Consider the following 26,941-nt stretch of genomic DNA (forward strand, 5'->3'; position numbering starts at 1 on the left):
AAACAACCCGTTGATATTTCATCTTTCGATATATTTTTTTAACCTGCTCTTCAATGTTACACTATAATAAACCACCCATCCATCATTCCAACCACACAAAATGTACATGAACTAAGATTGCCTCAGGATGTTACCACAAACTCATCAATCCATTATTTATCTCCATGTCAGGGGTGAATTTGCACCTGTATTAAAAGCTAAAGATCGTACAAAATGTACAAATTAAGGTACAGTTTAATAATGCAGCCTAATAATTTGCATGCATATAAACAACTGCAGATTTATTTAAATATTTAGTAAGTCTTGGTCATTTTAAACTCGCGATTACAAACCCTTTAGCTTCTATGTGCGCCTGTGTTACTGGTATAAATAAAATAAAATAATAAACTTATAATAATCACTTAACACATATTAATATTAATATTTAAAGAGTCTGGTCCATCCAGCCTGAGCCCAGTGTTGCCTTTTTTAATGTCACATTATTGGTTATGTGCAAAAATAGCCTTTGGACCCCACGTTTGCTCTTTGCCCTTTATTTTCTGGACCTCTGCATCCTGCGCTCTGATTGGCTGACGAACCTGCCAATCGTGGTGTCCTTGCTGCCCACTTCCGCCTACTTCCAGAGGCACCACAGTGCTCGGTTGTTTATTTTACCGGAGCATTAATTTTACCTGAACTCACAGGTATATGTGACTGAGCTGTGTTTAAATGTCCGTGCCAGTGTCGGCTGTGGTTTGTTGTTGACTGTGTTGATGTTGTTACATCGTTTTTTGCCCAGCGGACATTTACACCATCTGCAGCAGCGATGCTAAGGGCTCGTTAGCTAGTCTTAAAGCTAACTAATGGCTTTTTTAGAGGAGCACGGCGACTGACAGCCAGAGAGGAAGCTGTTTTTGTTTTGATTACATTACTCATGCGCTTGGTGTTGACGCTGCCGGTGTCGTTGTAGGTGGTGGGTGCTGCTGTCTGTGATGCTCGGAGGGAGGCTGGACTCCAGGGACAGGCCAACGGTGGAAACATGACTTCTGAGTAACCTGCAGCTACTTTGTCTGCTCAGTATGAACAGCGAGGAGGAGTTTTTCGACGCTGAGACAGGTGAGACATGTCGACGAAGGCCCAAATTAGTTAATTATATATAGTTATTTCCTGTATACTTATTTTGTTTCCTCCTCCTACTCCCGCTCTTGCTCATCATCCCCAGGGTTGGAGTCAGATGATTCCTGCGAGGTCAGCTTTAAAGATGCCACACAGGAGAATGGAGTGTGGGAGCGCAGGTGAGGGGCCGTGCACACGCGGGGAATAATTACGGAAAAACATAATCACTTCATTGACGCAGAGCTGTTCTGAGTGATCACCTCGATCCTCTGAAAGGTTAAAGCAGGAGTGATGGAGAGATTGATAAAGGAGTCTCCCTGATGCTATGATGTTTGCAGATGATATTGTGATCTGTAGTGAGGGTGGAAGCAGGTGGAAAAGAACCTGGAGAGGTGGAGGTATGCTTTAGAGAAAAGAGTAGTGAAATTTAGTGAGGCTGCAAGGAGCAAACAGAGTGAAGGTGCACAAGTACCTGGGGTCAACCATTTAAAGCAATGGGCAGTGCATAAGAGAGGTGAAAAGGAGTTTGTAGGTAGTTAGGAGAGGAGACAAGTGTTGGGGTGATTTATGACAGAAGGATAGCAGCAAGAGTGAAAGGGTTGGTGTGTGAGAGGAGGGTGCTAGAGATAGAGTAAGATGGAGACAGATGATCTATCATGAGTTCTGAACTTAGAGATGTGTGGTGAAGAGTGTCCTGTGCTCCTGCATCACTGTGGGATGTCATGCTTTGTGGTAGAGAGGAAGGCTCTGCAGAGGGTGGTGAAAGCTCCACAGAGCATTGTTGGCAGCATCCCCCAGACCACCGTCACCACAAACATCTACACTAGCAGCAAAAGGGCCTCTCTGTCTTGAAAGACCCTACTTACCCAGGAAACAGACTGTTTGTCCCACTCCCCTCTCCCCTCAGGCTGGATGTTGCGGAGCATCAATTGCAGAACCACCAGACTGAGGAACAGCTTCTTCTTCAGGCTGCAAGACGGTTGAACTCTGGTGGTGCTCTGTAGTCTCTGCTGCTCCCAGCCAGAGGAAACAGACATGTGAAGCCACTTGTCTTTCCACTGCACACAATTTGATTATTTTTAGAAAATGGTCTTATTTGTACTGACACTGTATATACTTTTTCTTTTCCCTTTTTCCTGTATTGCTCTTTTGTGTTCTCTTGGCTTTTACACGGAACCTAGGTGCACAATTTTGTTTCACCTCATGTGAATACATGTGTTAGAATGACATTGAACACCTTGGAATCCTTGAATATATATACACATTTAGTAATTTTCAAAAGGAAAAAAGAGAAAACCAAGATTCCAAGGTTTGCGTGTATTCACAGACTATAACAAGGTGAACTATAACGTGCATCCATCTCCTTATCAGACACTTTTTACACAGTCAAATAAATGTTATTGCTGCCTGTTCAGATACTGTGCTCTTTCACAGTAGGCAAAGTCTCTCGCTGAATGGATGCTTGGTTTCCTCTTGCCTCTTTAAATTGCTTGCCACCATGTTAGCATTAGTTGTTCTCTATTAATGACACACTCGAGCTGAAGGCTGTTGACATCCTGAGTCCAGCTGAAGCCACGACATCGGTGGTTTAATTTGCCTGTTTTCTTTTTCTTTAGGTGGTAAAAGTGATCAGTTTCACTTCTTCCGAAATTCTCTTCCCCTCACTATTAGTTAGGGCTGTTGATATGTACTAATATAGTAAATTTAAATGTCATTCACTATTTTTTTTGTGTATTTACAATATTAATGTTTGGGTGCACGATTTGGGAGCTACTTTGTATTAAAACACTCATTAAATCAGAAAACGAGGGGATATTATTTGAAAGAATAGTGTTGCATCTCTAAATTAAACCAATACTCATATATGACCTGCCAGTTGTGTATTACATATTCCATGTAATGCATGTCAGTACCAATGTCCACTAATGTTATATTAACATAAAAAGCATTGTACTGACAACTAATTTTACTAATAGATATTCAAACTGGAGAAAAGAATTTGGAGGACAGTTATAACCTCAGACGATAAAAGAAATTATGTCTGTATTTAAGAGTAATTTAAAACTGTGAATTACATTCTTCAAAAAATTAAGCATATTTTAAATTAACTGAAATTTGTGGCATTTTGCATCATGCAGAAGATTGGGCATCCTCTGTATCAGCTGACCGAGTGTGAATAATGTTGCCAGAGGTGCTTTATTTGAGTCTGACAGATTAGATTAAAATAGTTTAGAGAAGATCACATCAACCCCAGTGGCTGCAATTGGTTTTGTCTGCTCTACCAACTCTGCCATCACTGTCCTCTGCCAGAAGGTCTCTGGACACCTTTGCAGTAGATGTTCCAGAGGTGGATGGTCATGTGGAGTTAGCATGCTCCCATCTTATATTAAAGCTTCCTCCCAAAGACATGAATGTTAGGTTTTGGTAATTAGTGATTAGAAATTATCTGTTGGTATGATTGTCTTTCTGACAATCTCTCTTCCACATGTCTTTATCCTGTCTTCCTTCTCTCACCCCAACCGGTCGCAGCAGATGGCCCCGCCCCTCCCTGAGCCTGGTTCTGCTGGAGCTTTCTTCCTGTTAAAAGGGAGTTTTTCCTTCCCACTGTCGCCAAAGTGCTTGCTCATAGGGGGTCATATGATTGTTGGGTTTTTCTCTGTATCTATTATTATAGGATATAATGTACAATATAAATCAGAATCAGAATAGAATTAATCCCGAAGGAAATTATAGGTTACAGCAGGCTAATGGTGCATGCGCACTTACAAAGGAACCCTCTGACTAATCTTTACACAGACATCACATTGGGAGACATGTCAGAGAGGTAGGCTGATAGGAAAAAACAACGAAAATACATAACACGAGGTGAGAGGAGGAGAAAAAAACTCCGACTGAGCTCCTAATGGGAGAACAGTTTGAGAGCAGAAAAAAAACACCCCGGCACAAAAAGCACATGACTGTCAATACACCATAGAAACATATGACAAGCAACAGGGATGGGTAAAAGGTGAGAGACAGCCCGTGTAGACAGCGCATCTGGGCCTGCAGCATATGCACTGGTCCCCTTTGATCCACCGTCTGCATCGGGAGGGAATAAGCATTGAAGGCGTTTGGAAGGGGGGGGGGGGATGAGTGTATACCTGCATGTAGAGCAGGGCGATATGACCAAAAATATTTATCACGATATACATTTGAAAATTTGCGATAACAATATAACTGACGATATAATTGACACTAGACAAAATACTTTACAACTCCACAACTTTATTAGTGCCAAAAAAAAATCAACGTATTTTCACTTAAACAAGCAGCTGTTTTTTGCATTAAAGTTATATAAAAATTTTACAGTGCAAATGCAAATTCCTTGCTGACAGTTTAACCAAAAGGCATTTCCAGTGGAAATTGGCCGACATATCCTCAGCGTAACCATGTATAATATCCACGAAATTTAGAAAGAGGTTATACACACACACAATACGGTAATATTATGTTGAAGCACAGTGCGTATCACTCCACGAGGCTCCTCCCTACGATAGCCGTAATGCCCATCAAGCTGTGCGGGTTCGTAGCTTGGCAAAGTCGTACTAAAACATTTTCCAGCACCGTGTACCACATAAAATCGTTTCGAGGTCAGTAAACACAACCAGAATTCATACATAAGGCACACGGGATTATAAGGGGCACTGTTGATTTTCAGAAAAATCAAAGGATTGATTTTATGTGTGCCGTATTTTCCAAAGAACACGGTAATAACGACGGCCCGCTAGCATGCGCTACCAAAAATAGTGCTTTGTTGTGTATCTGACGGACGAAAGCTAAACCAGTGCCACATCACTGAAGTTGCAGCATTTTTACAAACCAATTCTGGTTCATCCGTTTCATTCAAAGTGTGTGTGTGTGTGTGTGTGTGTGTGTGTGTGTGTGTGTGTGTGTGTGTGTGTGTGTGTGTGTGTGTGTGTGTGTGTGTGTGTGTGTGTGTGTGTGTGTGTGTCCAGACTTCAGCTGAGACACTGTCCTTCGCCCTGCCAGGCTAAGTAAAGTCTTCCAGCCAACCCAGGTGGCCTTATGTAGGATAGGAAGAAACAATCTATGCACAGTCAACTATCTGGGTGTTTTTGTTCAGCTCCAGCCTTGAGACCACAGCTGGCGCCGAAGTGGTAGCTGCATGAAATGATGGTGGTTTTTACTTTAGTGCGAACAACTCATGTGAATTTCAAAGCTGTTCTAGCAGTCCAACACTGGTCTCTCAATCTCCCGTTGTAGAGCCGTGAGCTTCTCTACAATGTTATCCATCTTGCGCTCCATGATGTTATCAGTCTTGCGCTCAAAGAGCAGATTCTGAGAACTCAAGACTGCCATGACCTTCTCCAATATGTTATCCAATTTTCGCTCAGCGGTCTTATTCTGAGTGTTCACGGCAGCCTCAAACTTCTCCAAGATCTTATCCGTGCTGCGTTCAATGAGCCCATTTTGAGAACTCACGACTCGTCCAATCGTTTCAACACAGCGGGCAGCCTTGTGGGGTTTTGAACAGCCAATTCCGCTTTCTTTAATCTTCGATAAGCTAGGGCCAAGCCAGCTCCGATCAGCAATCAGCAAGAACCCTGTTATCATAGTTCCGAACAGGTAGATGTCTTCGATGTCTTCGATCGACAGTCTTGCCATCCTCCACTTATGCCACCCGTCCATCGTGTATCCGGCAGGGACACTCCAGGACACTCAGGCTCAGCCGAGCCCAGGCTTCTCGTTGAGAAGAGGATGTCAGTTGTGTTCAGGGACCAGTTGATCAAATCCATAATTCCTCTTTTAGGTTTTAGAGAACAGACTGTGAGAAAGTGTTCCAGGGAAAGAGTAAGAAAATAGATGAGACTAGCCAAGGACACAAGACGCTAAGCAGGGAAGATAAGGGAAGGGAGAGGAGAAAAGTGCGACCGCCTTCGCCAAGAGCCAAAGTTAAGTAAAGCGCCTTGAGGCGACTGTTGTTGTGATTTGGCGCTATATAAATAAAATTGAACTGAGCTGTCCACCCTGCATATATTTTGGAATAAGAGGTAATGTCAGCATGCTAGCACAACTTTTTATCAAAGATCTAAGCAAAAGAGAGCTAATGAGAAATATGAGCTCTAAGCAGAATTGATAATGGCCTTGATATCTATTAAAACAGTTTTTGTTGCTTAATATCGTTTTTCTTATTCGATCCAGGAAAAAGCTGCCAGCTGAAATGATCTCCAGAAATAACTTCAGTGTTTGGAATATTCTGAAGAAATGCATCGGTATGGTGAGTCCTACCAAACTCATGTCTGTCTCCAGTAATATTGCTGGGTGCTGATTTTGAATCTATGATTTTCATTTCTGTGGTCACTGTGACATGAAATACTTATACACAAAGTTGCGTCATATTATAGCTTCATTAATGGTCTGTCCAGAGTGTCAGTACCTGTAGTTATAATTACTAATGACTACAGAAAGAAAAGAAAAAGTACTCGACCAACGGCTTTACTGCACTATCAAGTGGAAATATGTCCCATCACTATTGTGAACTTAAGCTGTGTGCATGCATCGGTGCAGCAACACAATGTGCTCATATAAATCCTGGTTCAGCTGTCATTAGGGGCAGGGGTGAGATATCTGATTTAGCCTATAGGTTTCTACTAGTTTCTAGCTGTGTCCCTATTATGTCATCTCTGGTTTTCACAATCTCCAAATGAAACTGTGAGAAAAGAAAGCTACAGTCTAAAAATTGTACATAGCCAGTCCTCTGCAAATAATCTGTTAGCTGTTTGACAACTACCCTTTCAAGAATTTTTGATATGAAAGGAAGGTTAGAAATTGGCCTATTATTAGCTAAGGGAGCTGGGTCTAGAGATGGCTTTTTAAGTAAAGGTTTAACCTCTGCCAGCTTGAGGGCCTGCGGTACATAGCTGATTATTAGAGATAGGGTTGATCAGATTTAAGATTGGAGTGATTATATTTTCCTGTTCTGCTTATTTCCACTTTCACATTTTTATTCTTGCAGTCTAGTAGAGCTGCTTTGCACAGTTAGGTTAGAAATAATCCATATTTGTCTTATCCCAGCCCTCTAATCCAACTGTCTTCTGATTGGCTGCTCCTTGTAACCATGTGGGCAGAGCTTCTGTGGTCACACTCGAGCTGCGATGACCATATTAGGGAAATTTCCATATTTGCTGACAGCAAGGTGAAAGCATAACAGGTCAACTTTGAATAACTGAGTGCTTTTGCTTACTTAATCTCTCTGTTACAAAATCAGTCTTGACTGAACTCGTCTTTACATTTGCTTCTGGAAGTCATTTCAAAATAACCAAAATAATTAAATGAACATCTGAACTGTAAATGTGAATGTTGTGCTATTGTTACTCCTGCTTTTTAAAACCGGTGAATGTTTGTTGTAAGTTAAGTAATGTGTTGCATAAGTTGTTTGAAGTGAGGTAATTTCTGTCAGCCTTTGAGTTATTTTTCTGAATGAGAGTGATTGATTGTTTTTGTTGTGCTGCCACAGGAGCTGTCCAAAATAGCAATGCCGGTCGTGTTTAACGAGCCGCTCAGCTTTCTCCAGAGAATCTCAGAGTACATGGAGCACACTCACCTCATCCACAAAGCCTGCAGTTTATCAGACTCCATAGACCGCATGCAGGTACAGGCAGCACACACACGTGATGTTGTGATGTTTTAAAAATACTGTCAGTGCATTTAAATTTCTCCCAGAAATACATTTCCTCTGAACATTGCTAAGGAAAATAATGAACTGTTTAAAGCTCTTTTTCTTTCTTTTTTTTAAGTGTATGAACCAAAAATAAACCCAAAATAAACACTAGAAAAGCAGGAATGAGGGATTGTTTTCTAAAAATGACTTTTCACTTGCTGTCAGTGGCTGCAGCCCGGCTCTGATTCACGTTACATCTCTGTGACAGGTTGTTGCTGCATTTGCTGTTTCGGCTGTAGCATCTCAATGGGAGAGGACTGGAAAGCCTTTCAATCCTTTGCTGGGGGAGACCTATGAACTCACAAGGTATTGGAGAGGATGGGTTGAAGCTTCATTATGCCTTTATGATGATACTTCAGGTCATCCAGTTATTTCAAATCATCTTTTTTAAGGGAGGACGAAGGCTACAGATTGATCTCAGAGCAGGTGAGCCACCACCCTCCCATCAGTGCCTTCCACGCCGAGTCGCTGAAGAAAGAATTTGAGTTTCATGGCTCTATCTACCCAAAGCTCAAGTTCTGGGGCAAAAGTGTGGAAGCTGAACCTAAAGGCACCATGACGCTGGAGTTACTAAAGTGAGATTTCCCTGCAGTTATTGATCTAGTGTTCTGCACACCCACTTTTCTGCTGGTGCTAGGCTTTTAGCTGCATTATTAAACTTTCATAACATGTTGAACTTTGGATGACCTCATGTTCATTCATGTTGAAGAAGCCGCAAGCAGCAGCTGGTTAGATTAGCGTAGTCATGGGAAAGGGTTAAACGACTAATCTGGGTCTGCTCAAAGCTCTCAAAATTCCTCATGACTTGGTCCTAATTAATTCTTTAAAACTATAAATAAAACCTCAAATGATCCGGATTTCACTTATGGACTGAACAAGCAAGAAATTATGTTAACTAGAGCGTTTTAGATGTGCTGATACATGGAATTTATCTACACACAGTATTATCACATTGAACATGAGTGCTGTAAACTGACTCTGTTGACGTTTGACACACTGAGCAATTTTCCCCTAACTTCAGTCCAATAAAAAATAAAAGCATCCAGTTAATTATTGGATGTTTGTGATGTTGAAGATGCTTTCTCTGTGAGGTTTTCAGATCATAGTTTCTTTATATTTTGCGTTTTACACCTTTTCCTACTGACAAGGACCTTCCTTGTGGTTATTTGTACTACAACAGCATAATTAAGTAATAGATAAACCATTAAATAACAGAAAAGTTCCTGTCCTTAAAATGAACTAATATAGAAATTTCCCACTTTTTTTAGAGTGGGTCCACAGGGAATTAATAAAAACTAGAATTGCAGGACAGTCTGGGTAATGGCAGGCCAGAACTTTTCATGTAATTTTTCTTTAATTTATTGCATCGGGATTTCTTTTTTCATGTACAGAAACTGAGACATATTGTTAAACTTGCGTTTCTTTTTTTATGTTGACTTATCTCAGGGATAAAATATGTAGTTGAACTTTTGTACACTGACGAAAAGGGGATTTACAAAGGTGGCGATCGTATGAAACTGAGGTTTCAGTTGATTAAGATTCATTTGGCATCTAATGGGTTAACAAAATCTTCAGAGTTATTGTTATGGATGAGCAGTAAGTGTATTTAATTACGTACAGTTGTATTTTGAGACTTTTAAATTATATTTAGATGTGAAATGATGAACCATTGATATAAAAATCTGTCTTCCTTAAGCATGTATTCAGCAGAGTTATTAGCTCAATGAAATGTAATAAGTTGAGTGTTTGACAGATAAAATGAGGGCTTTATTAATATATTCCCTGCTGAAAAATAAGCGTTATTGGTTATTTTCCACTTCTTTTGGGTTGTTGAGTAAAACGCTAACTTCACAAATTGTGTGAAAATCTTCTCAGTTGTATATATCATTTTAGAAAAAAACCCACAGCATGCTTAACTCTCGAACTTGTATTTTGTATTTCATGTATTTAATATAGCACAGCAGGGGAAAGCCTCGGGCTGATTTACATCTTATTAAATACATTATATATGTAATTGTGAGTGCTGAAGTTTTTATTATTATTTAGAAAATGTCGAACTGGTCCTTTAAGATGTTGTGATTTTGTGACAGACATAAAGAAGCTTACACGTGGACGAATCCAATGTGCTGTGTGCATAACATCATCCTGGGAAAACTCTGGATTGAACAGTATGGAACTGTAGAGATAGTCAACCACAGGTAATGAAAACTTACAGCTTTTTGAATCACTGATATTTATTAAACAATAATTTTGCCTTTAATTCGTCAGGACGGGTGATAAGTGTGTCCTAAACTTCAAACCCTGTGGGATGTTTGGAAAGGAACTGCACAAAGTAGAAGGTCATATCCAAGATAAAAGGTAAGAACCTAAGCACGTCATCACTGTCTGTGAATTTTAGTTGTGTTAGTTTTCTCTAAATGGAGTTTGTTGTTGAAACAGTAAGAAGAAGCGGCGAGTTATGTATGGGAAATGGACAGAGTGCATGTACAGCGTGGACCCCAAGGTTTACGACGCGTACAAGAAGTCTGAGAAGAAGAGCGGGGGCGAGTCAAAGAAGCTGAGACAGGTGAAGATCGTTTCTGCTTTTACTGAAAGCTGAGATGAAATCCCTCTGAGTTTGCTCTCACGTTTCTCTTTAACATGTTTGATGTGTGATTTTTTTTCTCACAACTCTGAAATTCTTCTCTTAAACTGCATCTTTTCCTTTCACAATAACATGCAGTGGCTTTAGTAGAAGGTAAGGTGAAAGTGTATTGATATCTGTAGTGTGCTGCTGCTGTTGTCTAGTTATGTTGAGAGTGTAGTGTTGAGTAGATCATTGCCAGCACTAATCCATGATGTCTTGCAATGACATGCATCGTTGCTTGAGAGACGTGTTGAATTTGTGGCGACCGTAGTTCTGTTAATCACCCGTTTGCACATGAACTGTTTGTAATGTAAACCCAAACTCGTTAGACGGAGTTGTTTAACTAGCTGTGTGTCTGTTTCTGTGTGTGTAGGAGCGTAGCTGTGAAGCAGAGGAGGCAGATGAGATGCCAGAAGTTCAAGAGACTGTGACTGTGATACCAGGAAGTGCCTTACTGTGGAGGATAACATCTCGGCCCGCTCACTCAGCACAGGTCGGTGATGAGGTTTGGCATTTCCTGCAGAAATATTGTTCAGTTATCACTGGAAAGTATTTGACTGTATAAAATCAGCCAAATATAATAAAAATCCTGGCTTCACACCCTCATAATGAGCTTGCTTTAGTATATTTAATGAGGCCATGCAAAATTATACGATCACATGGTGCTTTCTTTGAAATTTGCTGCTCATCTTTTTGCACAAAGAGTGCCTAAAGTTTAACTTTACTAAGCTTTAAAGGGAAGCACTTAATTGATCTCATGATCATTTGCAACAGAGCTTAAATCTGCTTTTCAGTCCTGAAGATTTCATGCCTCTTTTAATGGTTTACAAATCCTGGAAAAAATTAGATGACTTGAGTCTTTTTCACCATCGAACTGACCGGAGGGCTCATTTTACAAGCGCTCTTTGAATGGCGATAACTCCCTTACTGTTTGTGCTAGAGACAAAAATTCAAATGGTTTTGAAAAGAAGAGAAGACGAGCTTTATGGGGGTATTTGGTGTATCACAGTAGCAAAAAGCATTCAGGAAAAGTACTGCTGTCTGAACAGACAGAAAAATCAGTTCTGCTTATATGTGCCCTACGATGTGCGCTTCACATTACCATGATTCCTCAACCATTTTTGGTCTAGAGCAGTGGTTCTTAACCTGGGTTCGATCGAACCCTAGGGGTTCGGTGAGTCGGATTTTAGGAGTTCAGCAGAGCCTCCACCGTGACATGCATGGCTCATTTTGTGCACCAGTAAAAAACATATCTATGTCTTGAATTTGAAAAAAAATCACATTTTATTTTTCACTAAAGAGGGGTTCAGTGAATGCGCATATGAAACTGGTGGGGTTCGGTATCTCCAACAAGGTTAAGAACCACTGGTCTAGAGAGAAAATGGTCGAGGTGGTTGTAAGTGGTAGTAGATGTAAATGGGTGCGAGGAAACAGGCAGCCTGTCACAGTAAATGGACTGGTTCAGATAAACAGCCTTTCTACTCAGTTGAGCACTCAAAGTGGTTTCTACAGGTCTCATTCACCCACTTAAATTGATTCTACCCTTTTATCTAAGCGTAATTGCTTTTTAAAATTCACACACCTAGCCCAAGGACACTTCAGCATGTGAGAGGTGTCTGGGATCGATCCACCACTCTACCTCCTACACTGGTGACCTGTAGGGAAGCACATGTCAGGTTACTGTGCAAGTTACAATGTTTGGTTTCATAAGAGTTTGCCGTTACGATGTACCTGTAACATCGAAGTTATGCTGAAGGTGTTGTACAGATGCACAGCTCATTCTGAGGGTCTTGGGTGTCAGGTGGGAGACATTGGTGACATCTTTCCTATGGAATGACCACACAATCTGCTCTCACATATGTATAACTGTGGAAGACGTGTGACATGCTAGCTTTACCTCATGGAGTTTACACCAAATGTTATTTCACATTTTAGTTTCCATTTTTGTATAACTTTTGATACACATTGTGGCAATAGGACCACATAACAATGCACCATGCAGCACTGTTTGAACAAAGCCCTTTCTCCCTTTTTATAGATGTATAACTTCACCAGCTTTGCCATAACACTAAACGAGCTGGAGCCCGGCATGGAGAGACTACTGTTGCCAACAGACTGCCGGCTGAGGCCTGACATCAGAGCGATGGAGAATGGAGACATAGGTAACGTCAACCTCACCTGAAAAGAGAACAGCTGAAACTGTACATGTGTACTTTTTGGTGACCAGGACACTATGAGCCTCTAAAACTGTGGAACAGGGTCCCGTCAGGAGCACTGGGATAATTCCTGGTGCCCTGAGGGTCATTTTGGTCTACATTGAGCTTAACAGGTGATAAAATGACAAGCAGGAATGAGTTAGCAAATTCTGAGAATCAGATTCACTTCACCCAAGTCACCCTCACCCAGTGTTTGTTATGACTGCCATGTCCTGTGTGACTTTATCCTGGTTACCCCTTAGCCATAACATACCTTAAAATTTGTTGGTCCTAAACATATGTTTTGTGATCTGAGTAAAATTCTCTGAGATGAGCGTAATGGATAAGTCTGGTAACCTCCATCAACACTACAGGTGTATTTATACAGGTATTTCTATTAAAAAATAGTGTTGAGCAGTAAACTTTTCGTGATGTGTCAGCCACCTCATCCAGCCTTTTGAAGGAGGGACACTGAAGCATCCCCAACCCAACAGAGAGAGCAGAACTCTCCATCATGTCCTGGGTCTGCTGCAGGACCTCCTCTCAGTTGGACATGCCTTAAACACCTTAACAAGGAGGCATCCTAATCAGATGGCCAAACCACATCAACTGACTCCTTTAGATGTGGAGCAGCTTGACTCTGAGCTCTTGGCCCAATTTCTAAGGGAGAGCCCAGACATTCTACAGAGGAAGCTCTTTTCTAGTGCTTTTATCCACCATCTCATTATTTTGGTCACTTCATGGCAATAAATGAACATGGATCAACTAGAAAATTTTACAGCTTTGCTTTCATGATCAGCTCTGCCATGAGACTCTGAAACAGAATGGAGTTTGTTTCAGGTTCACAGCTCCTCTGTGAAAACAGTAGAGCTTATTTTTAAACAAATAAGTGGCATGACATCTAACCAAAAAGCAGAAGAAGCAACCTGTTAAGGACTGACTTCTTTCTCCAAGTAGTTACTGTATTTGTTCTCTAAAAGAGCTTTTTTTTATTTAGGGTTTATTTCTTCTTTATGGTGACTTCAAAAATATGTTTTATCCTAAAGATGCCTGACAAAAGAATGAGTCAATATAAAGGCCCATTTACACAAAAGTAAACTAATAATAATATGATGGTATACTATAAAACCGCTAGAATCTTTGGTCATACCACCCAGGCCTAATAGGTTAAAAAGACCATGTAGGGAAAGATTACAAAATTATCAGCCTCCTAGTTTATACAAACACAGTGGCCAAAGGTGAAGTCGAGTTATCGTTTCGGTCTGACCTTCTCTAAAAGTTTCTTTTGTATTTGTGTGTTTATAGATTTGGCGAGTTCTGAGAAAGAGCGTTTAGAGGAGAAACAGAGAGCTGCACGCAGGGAACGATCCAAGGACGAGGAGGAGTGGTCAACCAGGTGAGAGGTTCTGAGGATTTAAAGAGATTTGGGGAGGTTTTTTTATAGACCGATTTTATGATTTCATACACTTGTAGCATGACAATCTCATGTTTGTACTCAATATGTCAGTATTATCAGACCAAATCAGATTTACTTTACCTCTAGCATGAAACACAGTGAGCAGAGGTTCAACATGAAGAGAGAGGCCGCTTGTATAATCACTCTGTTATTTTATAATGTCCAAACTCAGAATGTGTAAATTCGTCTACCTCCCAAAATTTCATTTTCTACAAGCAATGCTTGAGTGATGCATTTTACAGATGGAAATAACTAGCTAGATGTTTTAAAATAGACGTTAGTTTGAATTGGAACCCATTTGAACCATAGAGCTTTTATTTATTGGAGTCAGGACTTTATAATGCAGGAATTAATAAAATGGGTGACATCCATTTACCAGACTGAAGCACATAGCTAACATTTGCAGTATCTTCAGTTTATTGTTCCAGTTAATGCTGGGATTGCATATAAAGTTCAATAAAATTATAAATCACTACAAAATAAACTTTTAAATACTGAAAAATTCTGTCAGTCTGACAGATAGATTGACAAATCTAATTAAAATAAGCTAACAGTGTGCAGATGACTCAGTGAATGACTGTCCTGGCCAAACAGTCAATCACTCCAGAAATGCGCCTCCCTTCTCTTTACTTAAGTTTGAAATATTTGCCCAAAATGCTCAAGAGTGAATTTAGCCAACATCATGGTGATTGAAGTATTATCTCTCCATATTTTAGCAGTTGATTGTGTTCGTATTGTTTGCTCCGCAGCTTGTTTTTCTTCGTGTCTTAACATTTATTTCAGATTCACATTTGGTGTTGTAAACACCAAAGTCTGTTTATGCTATAATTAGTTTTAGACCTGCAATGATCTGCTTTGTTGACATTTACTGGTTAAATAAAGACTGAAGAAAAATAAAACAATAATAAGCAAATGAAGATTGACAAAAAATTGCATTCAAAATCTAATTTGTAATGTGTGGAAACTTCCTTTAATGTGTCCCCAACACACTAATTGCTCATGCTGTGCAGCATTTTTCATAACCATGTTATTAAAAACAGATATGGCTTGTTGACTGCCTCCTCAGGTGGTTCCAGATGGGAACAAACCCTCACACAGGAGCCGAGGACTGGCTGTACACAGGTGGATACTTTGACAGGAACTTCACTGACTGTCCCAACATTTATTGACACAGGAGGTGTTTGGTGTTTAAAACAAAAAACAAACAAAAAAAAATCTTCTCTTTGCTAGGTTTCATTTTGTTTCTCTGTGAGTCGTGACAGCCAGACGCTCGCTGGTACTGTGTCTTTGTTAGGATCGATGAAAGTTGATTTCAAACAGGTTATCAGATCATCTCCAGCTGACTGTGACATTTGTCTGCAGGAGATGTGTAACACTAAAGAGAACTGTAGAGTTTACTTACTGTAAGCATCAAACATCTTCTTTATATGCCCTAAACATGTATGTTACTCACCATTCACTCATCCAAGGGTTTAAAAGCAGCCACCAATGTGATCTGTGGCGTGGTGAGCTACCTGGTGGAGGATGCAAAGGAAATATTTTCAGTTTTAGTTCGGGTACTCAGGTACCATAATCTCACCTGTAGATGTTCCACGCTCTTCTGTCAAGCTGCATTCAAATATCAGGGGATATTTAATCGCATCTGCTACTTTTATATAACCTATTTGGAAATTAGATGTCTGTTTTAGTTAGCACTTAACATCAAAGAAAATGTCACAAAGTGTTTCTGTGAATAGAGACTTACAGTAGAAATGAAAGCTGCTTATAACCACGTTTACTGCCTCAGTAAACAGATATGTTGGTACATTATATTGTTCTTTGCTGTAACATAGGTAATGTGTATAATAACCATGCATGCTCACCAACATCATAATTTCCACAAGTTAAAGCCATACAAAAAACTTTTTCTGCACTGAGAATAAAAGCCTCCATATAAACCTTTAAGGCAAAGGGATGCAGAAACGAGACGTTTTTAAAAAGTCTGACACTGGCCGCCTCCCTGGCTCCTTCACCGCTCACACACTGTGAAAATGTTCACAATGCACAGTAAATATCTGTGGGTGAACGGACAGAGTGTCAGACGCCGTTTACACTTGGTTTTAAAATGTGTCAGGTCCAAATACACCGCATTAAATACGAGTATACAAGCCAGTGATATGGCTTATGGCCCATCTCTGTGTGGTCTGGTAGGCACTGTGAACAATAGAGTTGGAGCTAGCTACTGTGACACCACCCACTGGTTTCTGGACTTTTTCTGGGTGCACATTAAAGCCTCAACATTAGCGTGTTGCTCTGCTGGTCGTTATGACTCTTTATCCCTTGAAACCCTCCTAGGAATAACCCTTGTCACTCTTCTGTGATCGAAGTGGTTCTGTCATATTTCAGGCCTGTATATCTCACTAACTTCTGGATGTGCATTAGAAGTTAATGAGGGTTTTCTCTGCCTTTGCTGCTACCCTACTTTTGTCTGATAATTCTATCAAAATGTTCCAAAATAGCAGAAACACAGTGATAAGGTCCAGCTCAGTGACTTGGGTGAGGTGAGGCTGCTGCTGCCTATGTCTACACACCTGTCACTCCCCAGCCTTTAGTCTCACCTGCATCCAGTTGTTGTTATGAAGCACAAACTGTCCACATGTACTGACAGCACTTTTTCTATAACGAGCTGTAAACAAGTTGTCTCCATATCTGAAGCTTTAGTTCTACTTGAGGAATTAAGAGGTTTTTTTGGCATCTCTGCGTTGGCCTCATTTTCAGTCCCAGAGCGCAAAGTGCCAAAAACTGCAGCCCCTCTAATAACAACTTGAGACTGGCTCCAAAAACAACTCAGTTCCCACAGGCTCCCATGATAAAATGCCCAACTTTACATCATTAATAAGCGTGTTTACAGCTCCTTCTTCCTTTGATTCCCTCATATTTTATTTTTAACTTTTAAACTCAACCCTATCAATGCTGTGTCACTACAGGCAGCTGCAAAGCCCTGAACTGGACTTATCCACTCTGTTTGTGCTGTTGGAGCATTTTTAGTAGACTATCTGACAAATTATGCAGTCTGTGTTCCTTATTTTCTTTATTTTTATTTGTGTGTCATTCAGCTCTAGTTTGCAGATATGTCTCTTGCACTTAATGTATGCAACTTTCTGACAAAGCTTGCTAGCCTTAACTGATCACTCATTGCTCCACCCTCTCATCCAGATATCGTGGTGGCTAAAACGCTGATGTTGAGGTTTCTATAACAGCTGCATGATGTCAGAGAGGCTACTTTATCTCTTACAAACCATCAAGCCAGGACGTGGTGGTTTTTCTTTTTGCTATTTTGTGCACCGTTTTTAAAACTTTGCCTGCCAGTCTCTACATCTGGACTCTCCAGACTCTTGACTGATGACAGACAGGTGAATACTTGGGGCACTTTGACACACAGATTGTAAGGAAGTCTGAGCACATGTGGTCCGATCCTTGGAGGCAACACTGTGATGAGTCTTGACTGTTCACTTGTGATCCAATTTCCAGAGTGGTTTTTTAAAACCAAGTGTAAACACTGCATTAAATACATATTTTTAATAATGCTCTGAGCTTCGGTGCTGCCAAACAATATTAAACATCATAGGTAATACTTATAATAATGAACACACTGATTTTCTGCTCTAACTTCACTTTGGAGCTTATAGGATCGTAAACACGTATGATAATGTTTCCATGAAAATGGTTAATAAGCTTTCAACTACAGCTTGAGTCCCGTTTTCTTTTCTTTTTTTCTTTTTTTAATTTGTTTACATTTTTAGCAAATGCCTGCCATTAAAAACTACGCCAAATTAGTTATTCTGAGGTTTTTTGGAGGGTTGTACCCGTGGACGTACAGGCCACTGCGACAGGGATACTTTAATACTGTAGATAATGTAAAAATTCTCAGGCAAGTTCTGCAGTGATAGAGGGCATCCTTTGTTCTGAGTGGATTGTTGGATATTTACATAATGATATCCTCTGGAAATATAAGTTAAACTAACACTAAAAATGTAAAAAGATTACAGACATCTGTTCACATTGGCCTGAGAAAGAGTAGAGGCATCTGTCTCACTGCTCCTCCATTGAAGGTGCACTCCATAGTTTGAACACCTCGGCTTCAAAGTGACTGTGTTGTGCCGTTTGTTTGTACAATGATCCCTGTGAGCCAAAAGTTCAGACTGCTATAAACACTCATTTTCAGACTTTTTTTTTTCCTACTCTTCACTCCATGTGATGGTAGTGAGAGTGGATATCCCTAATTTGGTCAACAGCTATGGCCTTAGGCACTAAGACCCCACCCACCTGCAAGGAGCAGCCAATCAGAAGAACAGTAGTTCTGAGATAAACACTTTGTTCAGAGGTAGAAAGTATAAAAGATAGCTGTAGCTTTGTATTTTAACCCTGTAGTCTTTTTAATGGCCACCAGAGGGCGACCTGAATCCTTGCTTACTCAGTAAACAGTTTGCTGGTGTGTTTATAGAGTCATGTACTAGATTCAGATCATGTTCAATAGAGCACTTTGGTAACTTGTGGTCATGTGATTGATAGTGAGTCAGAGCTGCGTCTCGCTCCTCACACCTGATTTCAAAACACCAAAGTAATTAAAATGTTCAACTCGAGGCTTCATAGCAGGACTTCATTCAACACTGGGTGACGTCCCTGTTGCTGTGTATGTCTTTTATGTTTTTTGTGATTTAGACACAGAGTGAACTGAATGAGCCATGTGTAAGATGGGGTTATTTTGAACTGTGAGTTATGCAGAGCTAATCCAGTACAGTCCAAAAAAGAAAACATGAAGCTGGGAATGAGCATAATCTGTCCCCTTAATGACAAAGCTGCATCATTTTGGCGCCTTTTTCACACGTGGATGAGTAACACTTTGAAAGCAATTTTTTATTTTTTTTCCACCAATCGGAGCCGTGCTTTCAGACACAGTTAAAAGCAAATAAGACGGGATGCTGTAGGCATCATGAACCTATGCAAACTGATCCTTCCAGTCTACCCTCCTGAAATGTGAAATAAAACACTCTTTAGCTAGCAGCCTGTGTGCTGGAGACACTACAGAGGCAGCAGGTAATGAATATTGTGTGCTGGTAGTAAAATGCTCACAGTAGTTTCTTTTTGTTTCTAAGCACTAGTGTTGCATTAAACTGCACATTTCAAATGCTCACTGTCCTGTGTACATATGTACGGTGAAATATCCCACATCATGTCTTCCCCTCTGCTGCTGTTTGTGTCTTTACTCTGAATTCAAAGCACTTTGTGACTCCTGCAGCCGCTCAGAGCTGCAGGATCAATCTGATCCGATCTTGTTTTATCCCCGCTGTCTCTTTGTCGAGCCTCTTTTTGAAAATGTTTACATTGTATGTTTGTCGATCTGTTGTTTCCTTTCCTCTTCATACTGGTATCCACACAGCCGTATGCATACAAAGCATATTTAAGAAATAAATTATGCACTACAAAATCCTTGTGTTGGAAAATCTGGTTATTCTCTCCAGATGTTTTTCTCTCATAACCACCACACGACACTACTTCTCATTTTTGTCTTTTAATTAACAATTTTAAAAAGATTCAAGGCCATTTTTAGTTTTATATAATAGTGGAAAAGAAGTGTACTGGTATTGATTTTGGTATTGATGTTTGTAGATGATGCTGTGATCTGTAGTAAGAGTAGCAAGCAGGTGGGAGAGACCCTGGAGAGCTATGGATGCTTTATAGAGAAAAGGAATAAATATCAGCAGAGGCAAAACGGAATAATGCAAGGAGCAGAGGCTGGGAAGGTAGATGAGTTTAAGTGCCTAGCTTAACCATCCAAAGTAACACAGTACATGAACGGTGAAGAAATTAGTGCAGGGAGGGTGGAGCACATGGTTTGTGACAGAAGGATAGCGTGAAAGGGAAGGTTTACAAGATGGTAGTGATGAAAGACAGGAGGCAGACCTGAAGAGATTAGGATTTGCACTGAGAGAGTGGACAGGATTAGAAATGAGAACATCAGAGAGACAGTTCAGGTCGAGCAGTTTGGAGACAAAGTTAGAGATGGTTTGGACATGTGCAGAGGAGGGATGGTGGGTATACTAAAGAAAGAATGCTGAATATGGAGCTGGTAGACAGGAAGACCTCAGAGAAGATTAATGGATGTAGTGAAGGAGGATTTCAGAGGGTTGATGCAACATGGGAGGACGCTACAAATAAGGTGAGATGGAGGCAGATGATCCGCTCTGGCAACCCGTAAAGGGAGCAGCTGAAAGAAGAAGAAAACATTTAATTCCGAGCCTCTGAGACCTCTGGGCTGTGTTTAAAAATTTCAAATTCCTAGACAGATGAGTCAATACATTTGTTAAACCCACCATTTATTGTAGTGCTGTGCAGCGCCCAAAAATGTGAATCTTTAAGTATGTAGAGACAAAACAAAACAGTTTTACACATTTATTGCATCATGAAAACTAAAATGTGTAGCACACCAGCTTTATTAAACAATAACGCACACGGTGGGGCTGCTCACCTGTATCGCTGGGCACATAGGAGCCCAGTGATACAGGCTCCTATGTGCTGCGTGTAATATTAAAGCAATGAAATGCAAAGGTGATTATTCTTAAGTGGTTCAAAACTTTGCAGCTAATTTCCGTTTTATCCTGGCCCATATTTACTTTTCTGGCTTCTTGCTTTTAGCCCATTAATGTGAAGAAAGTGGGCGAAGGTTCAAGTAAAGTGTGAGTTCACTTGCTTCTTAATCCTATGCCTAAAATGAATAGAAAGCTATTTATTTTTCTATTTCAGGCAAAGGCAAAGATGGTGTGTGTCAAAACCGAGCTGCAGCTGAACTTGTTGCCTTCATATTAACCATAATTACAGATGTGCAAGAAGACTATCACGTAAGACCATAATTACAGCCTTCAGCTTCCTTTCATCCTCTCAAGATTTACTCAGAGGCAGTTGGCAAAGTTGCATCCAATAATATTATTGTCATCCACTTGCTAAATGCCAAACCTGAAGCCTGCATTTTATTTTAAAGCTGGATATATCAGAGTTTCTGACCTCCCAGCTCTAGTTTAATGGGATCTGCGCACCTTGGGTTCACTATAGGCAGAAGTGGAAGTTATGGCATGGAGCCCTAATCACTCAAAATACTTTCCTTTAATAGTCAAAGGAGCTTGCAAAGAAAAGCGTCTGGACTTCTTTAAGTTACTTGAAGACGTTTCACCTCTCATCCGAGAAGCTTCTTCAGTTCTAAGGTCAAATGGTGGAGAGTCCCAGATATAAACCTAGTGGGAGTGTCCCACTACGATGGCCTGGATGACTGAGAACCTTCACAGACATATTTTCCTTTAATACATTTTTCCTGCTTTCAGAGTGACTTTATTCCACAAGATCTTTGTCGATTCATCAGACTGTAACTGGAAAATGTTTTGCTGAGCTCAGTAAACGTATGAAAATCTCCAAACCTGCAGGTTTGATACGTAAAACGAGTGGCTCGTGTTATCTCTACCAAACATGTGCAGCGGATTTAAAGTCCACCTTATTGACACATGATTCCACCAATCACAGCGAAGCACCGGCACCGCTCAGCCAATCAAAGTTGCCGACGCCGAGCCCGACCTTTCTGCGGCCGAACGATATTTCAGAGAGAAGCGTGAGTAAAAACATCTTATTTCTTTACATGTAAATGTTTGAATTTGGTAACGTGGACTACGGGAACAGGTTTATTTTCACTGTGTGTGAATTTAGAGCCACAGCCCGGGCTCGACCTCACGTAGCTTAGGACGGGCTGTGGGATGCAGAGTCATCTGTGAGGGGCTGGAGGCTGCTCCTGTCCCTGTTGTTATTATGGAAGCAGTGGTTTAACTCCAGCTACATTATCAAATATGCATCTAAACCACAGTCTTAGTTAGATTTACTGTGATCACGATGATGTAGCAGAGCTGTGTTAATCCTTAATGCTTCTAACACAATGACACGTTTACATTAAATTGGCTGTTAGGCTTCAAAAATCCAAATGCAGACCAGAATGAAGGTCTGCGATGATTGTAAATGCTGGGTAATACTAGTCTTCATCGTGGTTACACAGCGTTTCATCCAATGCATGAGCAGGGTGTGTGTTATAAAGCTGCAATGATTATACTTCAGAACAAATCCCACAAATGGATTTAGCTTTCAGGTATTGTCTCAGTCAGAACTATCAAACATTTACCTGCTCTAAAATGTGAGAATTTATGCTGATAACATGCAAACATCACAATCTGCAGACAGCCCTTCTGAGGTGCTGTCATTTGTGAACAGGGAGAAGAGTGCTTAGAGGGTTCAAAGTAAATAGAGCTGCTCCGTGCATATAAAAGCCTCTCATAAAAGGAACGAGTGTGAAGTTTGGTGTCATTTTCATTTTATGATGGACAGATCAGAACTAATATTTTTAGTGCGATGCTAGAAAACAGAGATTGAAGCTGCTTTCCCTTCTGCTGTGCTTGAATGTGAAGCTTCACTTAAAGTACAAACAAAGTTTATAGAGACTTCTTGTTGTAGCGTGGGTAAGAAGATGGAGTTAGATGGTCGGTGACCAGACCTCGTCGATACAGAGAGGCTGGGTGTGCTGTGCAACGTGATGCATCGCCTCAATGTTCATGATAAACAGAGAAGGTTGAGTTTAGTTTGAATGCAAAGTCACAAAATAGCTAATCAAAAGGATGAAATATAAAAAAACCAAATGAGAAAAAACAAATATATTATGTAATCTGTACTGCTGTGATCATCTTATCTGCTGCAGACAAACAGATGTTACAAAGAAAGGATCATAGAGTCATAAAATCTGAGAAGATTATTATTTGACTCATTATAAGCACAGAGAATAAGATTGTGGACCATAACATAATTACATGTTATTTTATTCTAATATTTAGGTCACTAAAGCAGCTGTAAACCAGTCAGTGCTTATCACCGTCATCATCATGGCCTCTGGAGCGTTGTTCCCCAGCATGGTGTCTGGGTCCCGCGGCTCCTCCAGTAAGTACCTGGTGGAGTTTCGTGCCGGTAAGATGACCATGAAGGGCAGCACGGTGACGCCTGACAAGCGTAAAGGTCAGGTCTACATCCAACAGACGGACGACTCCCTCATCCATTTCTGCTGGAAGGATCGGACCACCGGGAACGTGGACGATGTAGGTAACGCCATCCAGATGAGGTTAACTGGTGTTTGAATTTCTTAATATCACAGCAGTCATTTCCATTTGCCAATTTAGGACCTGATCATCTTTCCTGATGACTGCGAGTTCAAACGGGTGAATCAGTGCACTACCGGACGAGTCTATGTGCTGAAATTCAAAGCTGGCTCCAAAAGACTCTTCTTCTGGATGCAGGTATGCAGCTGCTCCAGACTCGTCTGTTTACTAATCCTTTGTTTCCCAGCATGTTTTCTCTTTTTATTCAAGCTAAATATAATTATTTCTTACCGAAAGGTTACTGACTTTTCTCCTGAATCTTTCACTAAATTGAAGAAGATTCAGGAGAATCATCTCATGACATCCCAGTTCACTTCAAACCAAGCAGACAAAAACTGGTTCATCTGTTGTGCTGTCCATATAACTGGCCCCTGGGTCATTACATGGAAAATCAGTTCAATTGTCAATTTTTAAAATTCTGTTTTATTTATTTAGGGCCAAATCACAACAACAACCAACAATCAGCAACAGTTGCCTCAACACCCTTTATATTGTCTGGATCCTACAATAATACAGAGAAAACCCCAACAATCAGCCTTCTGCCATGAGCGTTTGAGGGTGAGGGGAGGAAGGCAGGACAAAGACAGGCTGTGGAAGAGAGGCAGAGATTAATGATAACTAACGATTAAATGCAGAGAGGTGTAAAACACACAGTGAGTGAAAAAGAAAGATTTGAAAATCAGATTTGACTGATTTTTACACATAAGAATCCACCTCGTTTCTGTCACCTTCCTTTCACGTAAGCCGATAACAAATCTTCCTGCTTCTGGTTCAGATCCAGCACTCTTTGGTAGTAGGCCAAGTTTCCCTTGGAAGGGATTTTCAGTTTCCAGCGTGAGCAATATTCCCATTCAAGCTGAAGTCATAGGACAGGTAGCTTTCTGTTGACTGCTTAAACAGACCCGGATGCCTTTGGCAGACGTTTAGAGGAAATGAGAGGATACAAAGGATAAAAACGAAGCAAAAAAACAACATTCATGATCTTTTGTTTTTGTGTATTGCAATAATAAGGCTTGTTCTGCTTTACACCTCAAAATGTTAATGTTCAGTAACCCTGGCATTTTGTTTTTCTGATCTCAGGAGCCAAAGACTGACAAGGATGACGAGTACTGCCGCAAAGTGAACGAGTATCTTAACAACCCACCCATGCCCGGTGCTCTCGGCAGCGGCGGCAGCGGAGGACACGATCTGTCTGCGCTCGGAGGTAACAAACACGCTGTGTCGTAGTTTAAACCTGTCGTGGGTAAGAAGCTGAACTGTCTCACCTTCATGGGTGTCACCTGTCTTCTCTGCTTGCATGTAAAGGTGAGGGTGGCCTGCAGAGCCTTCTGGGTAACATGAGCCACAACCAGCTGATGCAGCTTATTGGACCAACTGGACTGGGAGGGATTGGTGAGTACCTTCATGACTGAGTCCACAAGCTAACAGCGTGAAAACATCTCATTAACAATATCGGTGAGATGTTGAGCTCTGTTTGTGTGATTGACAGGTGGTCTCGGGACACTGGCTGGTCCAGGCTTGGCCAACCTTCTTGGAAGTAGCAGCAGCAGCAGCAGCAGCAGCGTTCCTGCAGCCAGCAACTCCTCCACAAGGTGTCTTATTTACATTTCTGTTAAATATATTGAAGGATTCCAGAATATTTTTGAGGTGGAAAACAAGATAAAATGAGAAGTTCCAATAAAAGGGAAGCTATGAAAGAGAAGGTTTTAGCATCAGTACAGCAGAGCTCAAATGTTAACTATAACCTTAAAAATAACAGTTTAGCCATGAACTGTATATAAAAGATGGACATAGATATGGAGCTGTCACCCAATGATTAGCAAGTTCCCCTTTTGAATCCTTAAGATGAGCAATTTTGACTTTTCTGACACTGAGATTAAAATCACTAAGGTCAGAGGTAAAGTGAGGAGTCTTTTTTTTTATATACTTCAACGCTAAGTCGCCACCTGCTGGTCATGAAAAAGAATGCATGTTTACTTTTGCTTTGCAACCTGAAAGCTAAATCCTTCTTTGAGTTCAGTTTGTAATGAGTCATGAGTTTTCTTCCAGAGAAGCTCTGAGCTCCAACTGATATGATTATTTCCAAAATCCCAAAAAGTTGATTCTGTTCATCTGGATGTAGCTTTTTCAATGGGAGAAATGTTTCATCACTCATCCAGTTGACTTCTTCAGTCTCTGCTGACTGCAGGTTTTCCCAGCCTTATAAAACAGTACCTTTGCATAATGACTGAAACTAGCACCACTGGCGAACAACAGGCTGTGAGGTCAGTTCCTTGATCATTAATATGCAAATTGTCATGACCATTGATCAACAACCACTGATAAGTAAGAAAATAAGTAAGTAAAATGTATTTATATAGCACTTTTCAAAAATAAAAATCACAAAGTGCTTTACAATAAAAGACCATTGATCAAAATCAAATCCAAGGACGTACCACAATTCACGGATCACATTAGCTCAGTGGACCAACACATCAAGTTCACCAGGGAGGATATAAAAAATGGCAGGTTAGCCTTCTTATACTGAGATTTCCATCAGTAATCGGGGACATTTAAAAGTTGATGTGTACCGTAAACCAACACAGATGGATCAGTATTTAAGGTTTGACTCTCATCAGCCACTGGAGCACAAACTGGGTGTCATCAGGATGCTTCAACATAGAGCGAACACCATCCCCGCAGACAGAGCGGCCAGGGAAGCAGAAGAACGTCACATCAAGAAGGCCCTGAGTACATGTGGTTATCCCAGCTGGACGTTTGTCAAAGCTGAGAAGGCGCATAAAGAAAGCTCCAGCCGATCCAGGAAATAAGGACTGCTACCGAAGCGAAAACCCTTAGTGATCTCTTATGTGTCAGGAGTATCGGAACATTTGAGACACATTTTCTCTAAACATAGCATCTCTGTGGCTTTCAAACCCCAAAACACGCTGCGCCAAAAATTGGTCCACCCCAAAGATCGGGTCCCCCGACACAAACAGAGTAATGTAGTGTACGCTGTTAAGGGCCAGGAGGATTGCCATGATTTATAAATCAGGGAAACCAAACAACCTCTGGTGAAGGGTTAGGGGTTGTGATTTTACATAATGTTTTGCTAAACATTTCCATCCACAGTCCGTCCACAGCCGTCACCCCAACCTCTACCTCCGCTGCTAGTCGGCTCGGCTCCTCCCAGGTTCCCACCACTCCCATCACTCCCTCTGCCACCTCAGCGGCCTCCCCAACAGCCACCACCCCCTCCACCCCTGCTGTGTCCTCCGTGGCGGCAGCAGCAGCCAACCCCACGCAGCCCATCCAGCTGAGAGACCTGCAGAGCATCCTGGCCACCATGAACGTACCTGCCAGCAGCCAGGGAGGTGAGGATTTGATGGAAGCTTCAGGAAAATTGAACTTTGTTCTCCTAAAAACTGAGATTTGTTTTTGGGTTTTTTTTGGTTTTAAATCTGAAAGTAAATGAATAATTAGACCTAATTAGTGAAATCTTCACTAATTAAGCGCCAAATAATTAAGACTGTGATCACAACAGTGTCGCTAATTCTGCGTAATTTTTGCATTATAATTCAGTTTGCTGCAGGAGCACGAATCCCCTGAAAATTCTGCAGGCTGTCGCTGTTTTGATTAAATTTCATTGTGCTG

General features: G+C 40.9%; 2 protein-coding genes across 3 annotated transcripts in view; both read left to right on the forward strand.

Moving 5' to 3' along the window:
• Positions 1-579: 579 nt before the first annotated feature.
• LOC101481998 (oxysterol-binding protein-related protein 2) lies at positions 580-19,560 on the forward strand. The gene is made up of 14 exons (XM_004546414.3): positions 580-683; positions 950-1,095; positions 1,202-1,274; positions 6,298-6,373; positions 7,613-7,747; positions 8,025-8,122; positions 8,209-8,391; positions 9,907-10,014; positions 10,085-10,174; positions 10,256-10,382; positions 10,816-10,935; positions 12,481-12,604; positions 13,943-14,033; positions 15,160-19,560. The coding sequence occupies exons 2-14, from the start codon at positions 1,059-1,061 to the stop codon at positions 15,260-15,262; spliced, it is 1,365 nt and encodes a 454-aa protein (XP_004546471.1). The 5' UTR covers positions 580-683; positions 950-1,058; the 3' UTR covers positions 15,263-19,560.
• Positions 19,561-20,103: 543 nt separating this feature from the next.
• LOC101482586 (proteasomal ubiquitin receptor ADRM1) overlaps positions 20,104-26,941 on the forward strand; it is a 13,315-nt gene continuing 6,477 nt past the window's right edge. Inside the window, exons 1-8 of one of the 2 annotated variants that reach the window (XM_076878050.1) lie at positions 20,104-20,292; positions 20,877-21,729; positions 22,991-23,248; positions 23,330-23,446; positions 24,389-24,512; positions 24,614-24,700; positions 24,798-24,900; positions 26,420-26,661. In XM_076878050.1, the coding sequence (XP_076734165.1) occupies positions 21,526-21,729; positions 22,991-23,248; positions 23,330-23,446; positions 24,389-24,512; positions 24,614-24,700; positions 24,798-24,900; positions 26,420-26,661 (1,135 nt within the window). In that variant the 5' untranslated portion in view covers positions 20,104-20,292; positions 20,877-21,525. Of the gene's footprint in view, positions 20,293-20,876; positions 21,730-22,990; positions 23,249-23,329; positions 23,447-24,388; positions 24,513-24,613; positions 24,701-24,797; positions 24,901-26,419; positions 26,662-26,941 lie in introns of those variants that run through there. The other variant, XM_004546416.5, reaches the window with a different exon arrangement.

This window comes from Maylandia zebra, linkage group LG20, assembly GCF_041146795.1.
Source record: "Maylandia zebra isolate NMK-2024a linkage group LG20, Mzebra_GT3a, whole genome shotgun sequence".
Lineage (NCBI taxonomy): Eukaryota > Metazoa > Chordata > Actinopteri > Cichliformes > Cichlidae > Maylandia > Maylandia zebra.

Bases quoted from the DNA above. Each gene is read 5' to 3' on its own strand.
- LOC101481998 (XM_004546414.3), top strand. From the start codon at position 1,059: ATGAACAGCGAGGAGGAGTTTTTCGACGCTGAGACAG. The intron at 1,275-6,297 runs GTGAGGGGCCGT...TATTCGATCCAG, and splicing joins AATGGAGTGTGGGAGCGCAG to GAAAAAGCTGCCAGCTGAAA. The intron at 8,392-9,906 runs GTGAGATTTCCC...ATTTTGTGACAG, and splicing joins ATGACGCTGGAGTTACTAAA to ACATAAAGAAGCTTACACGT.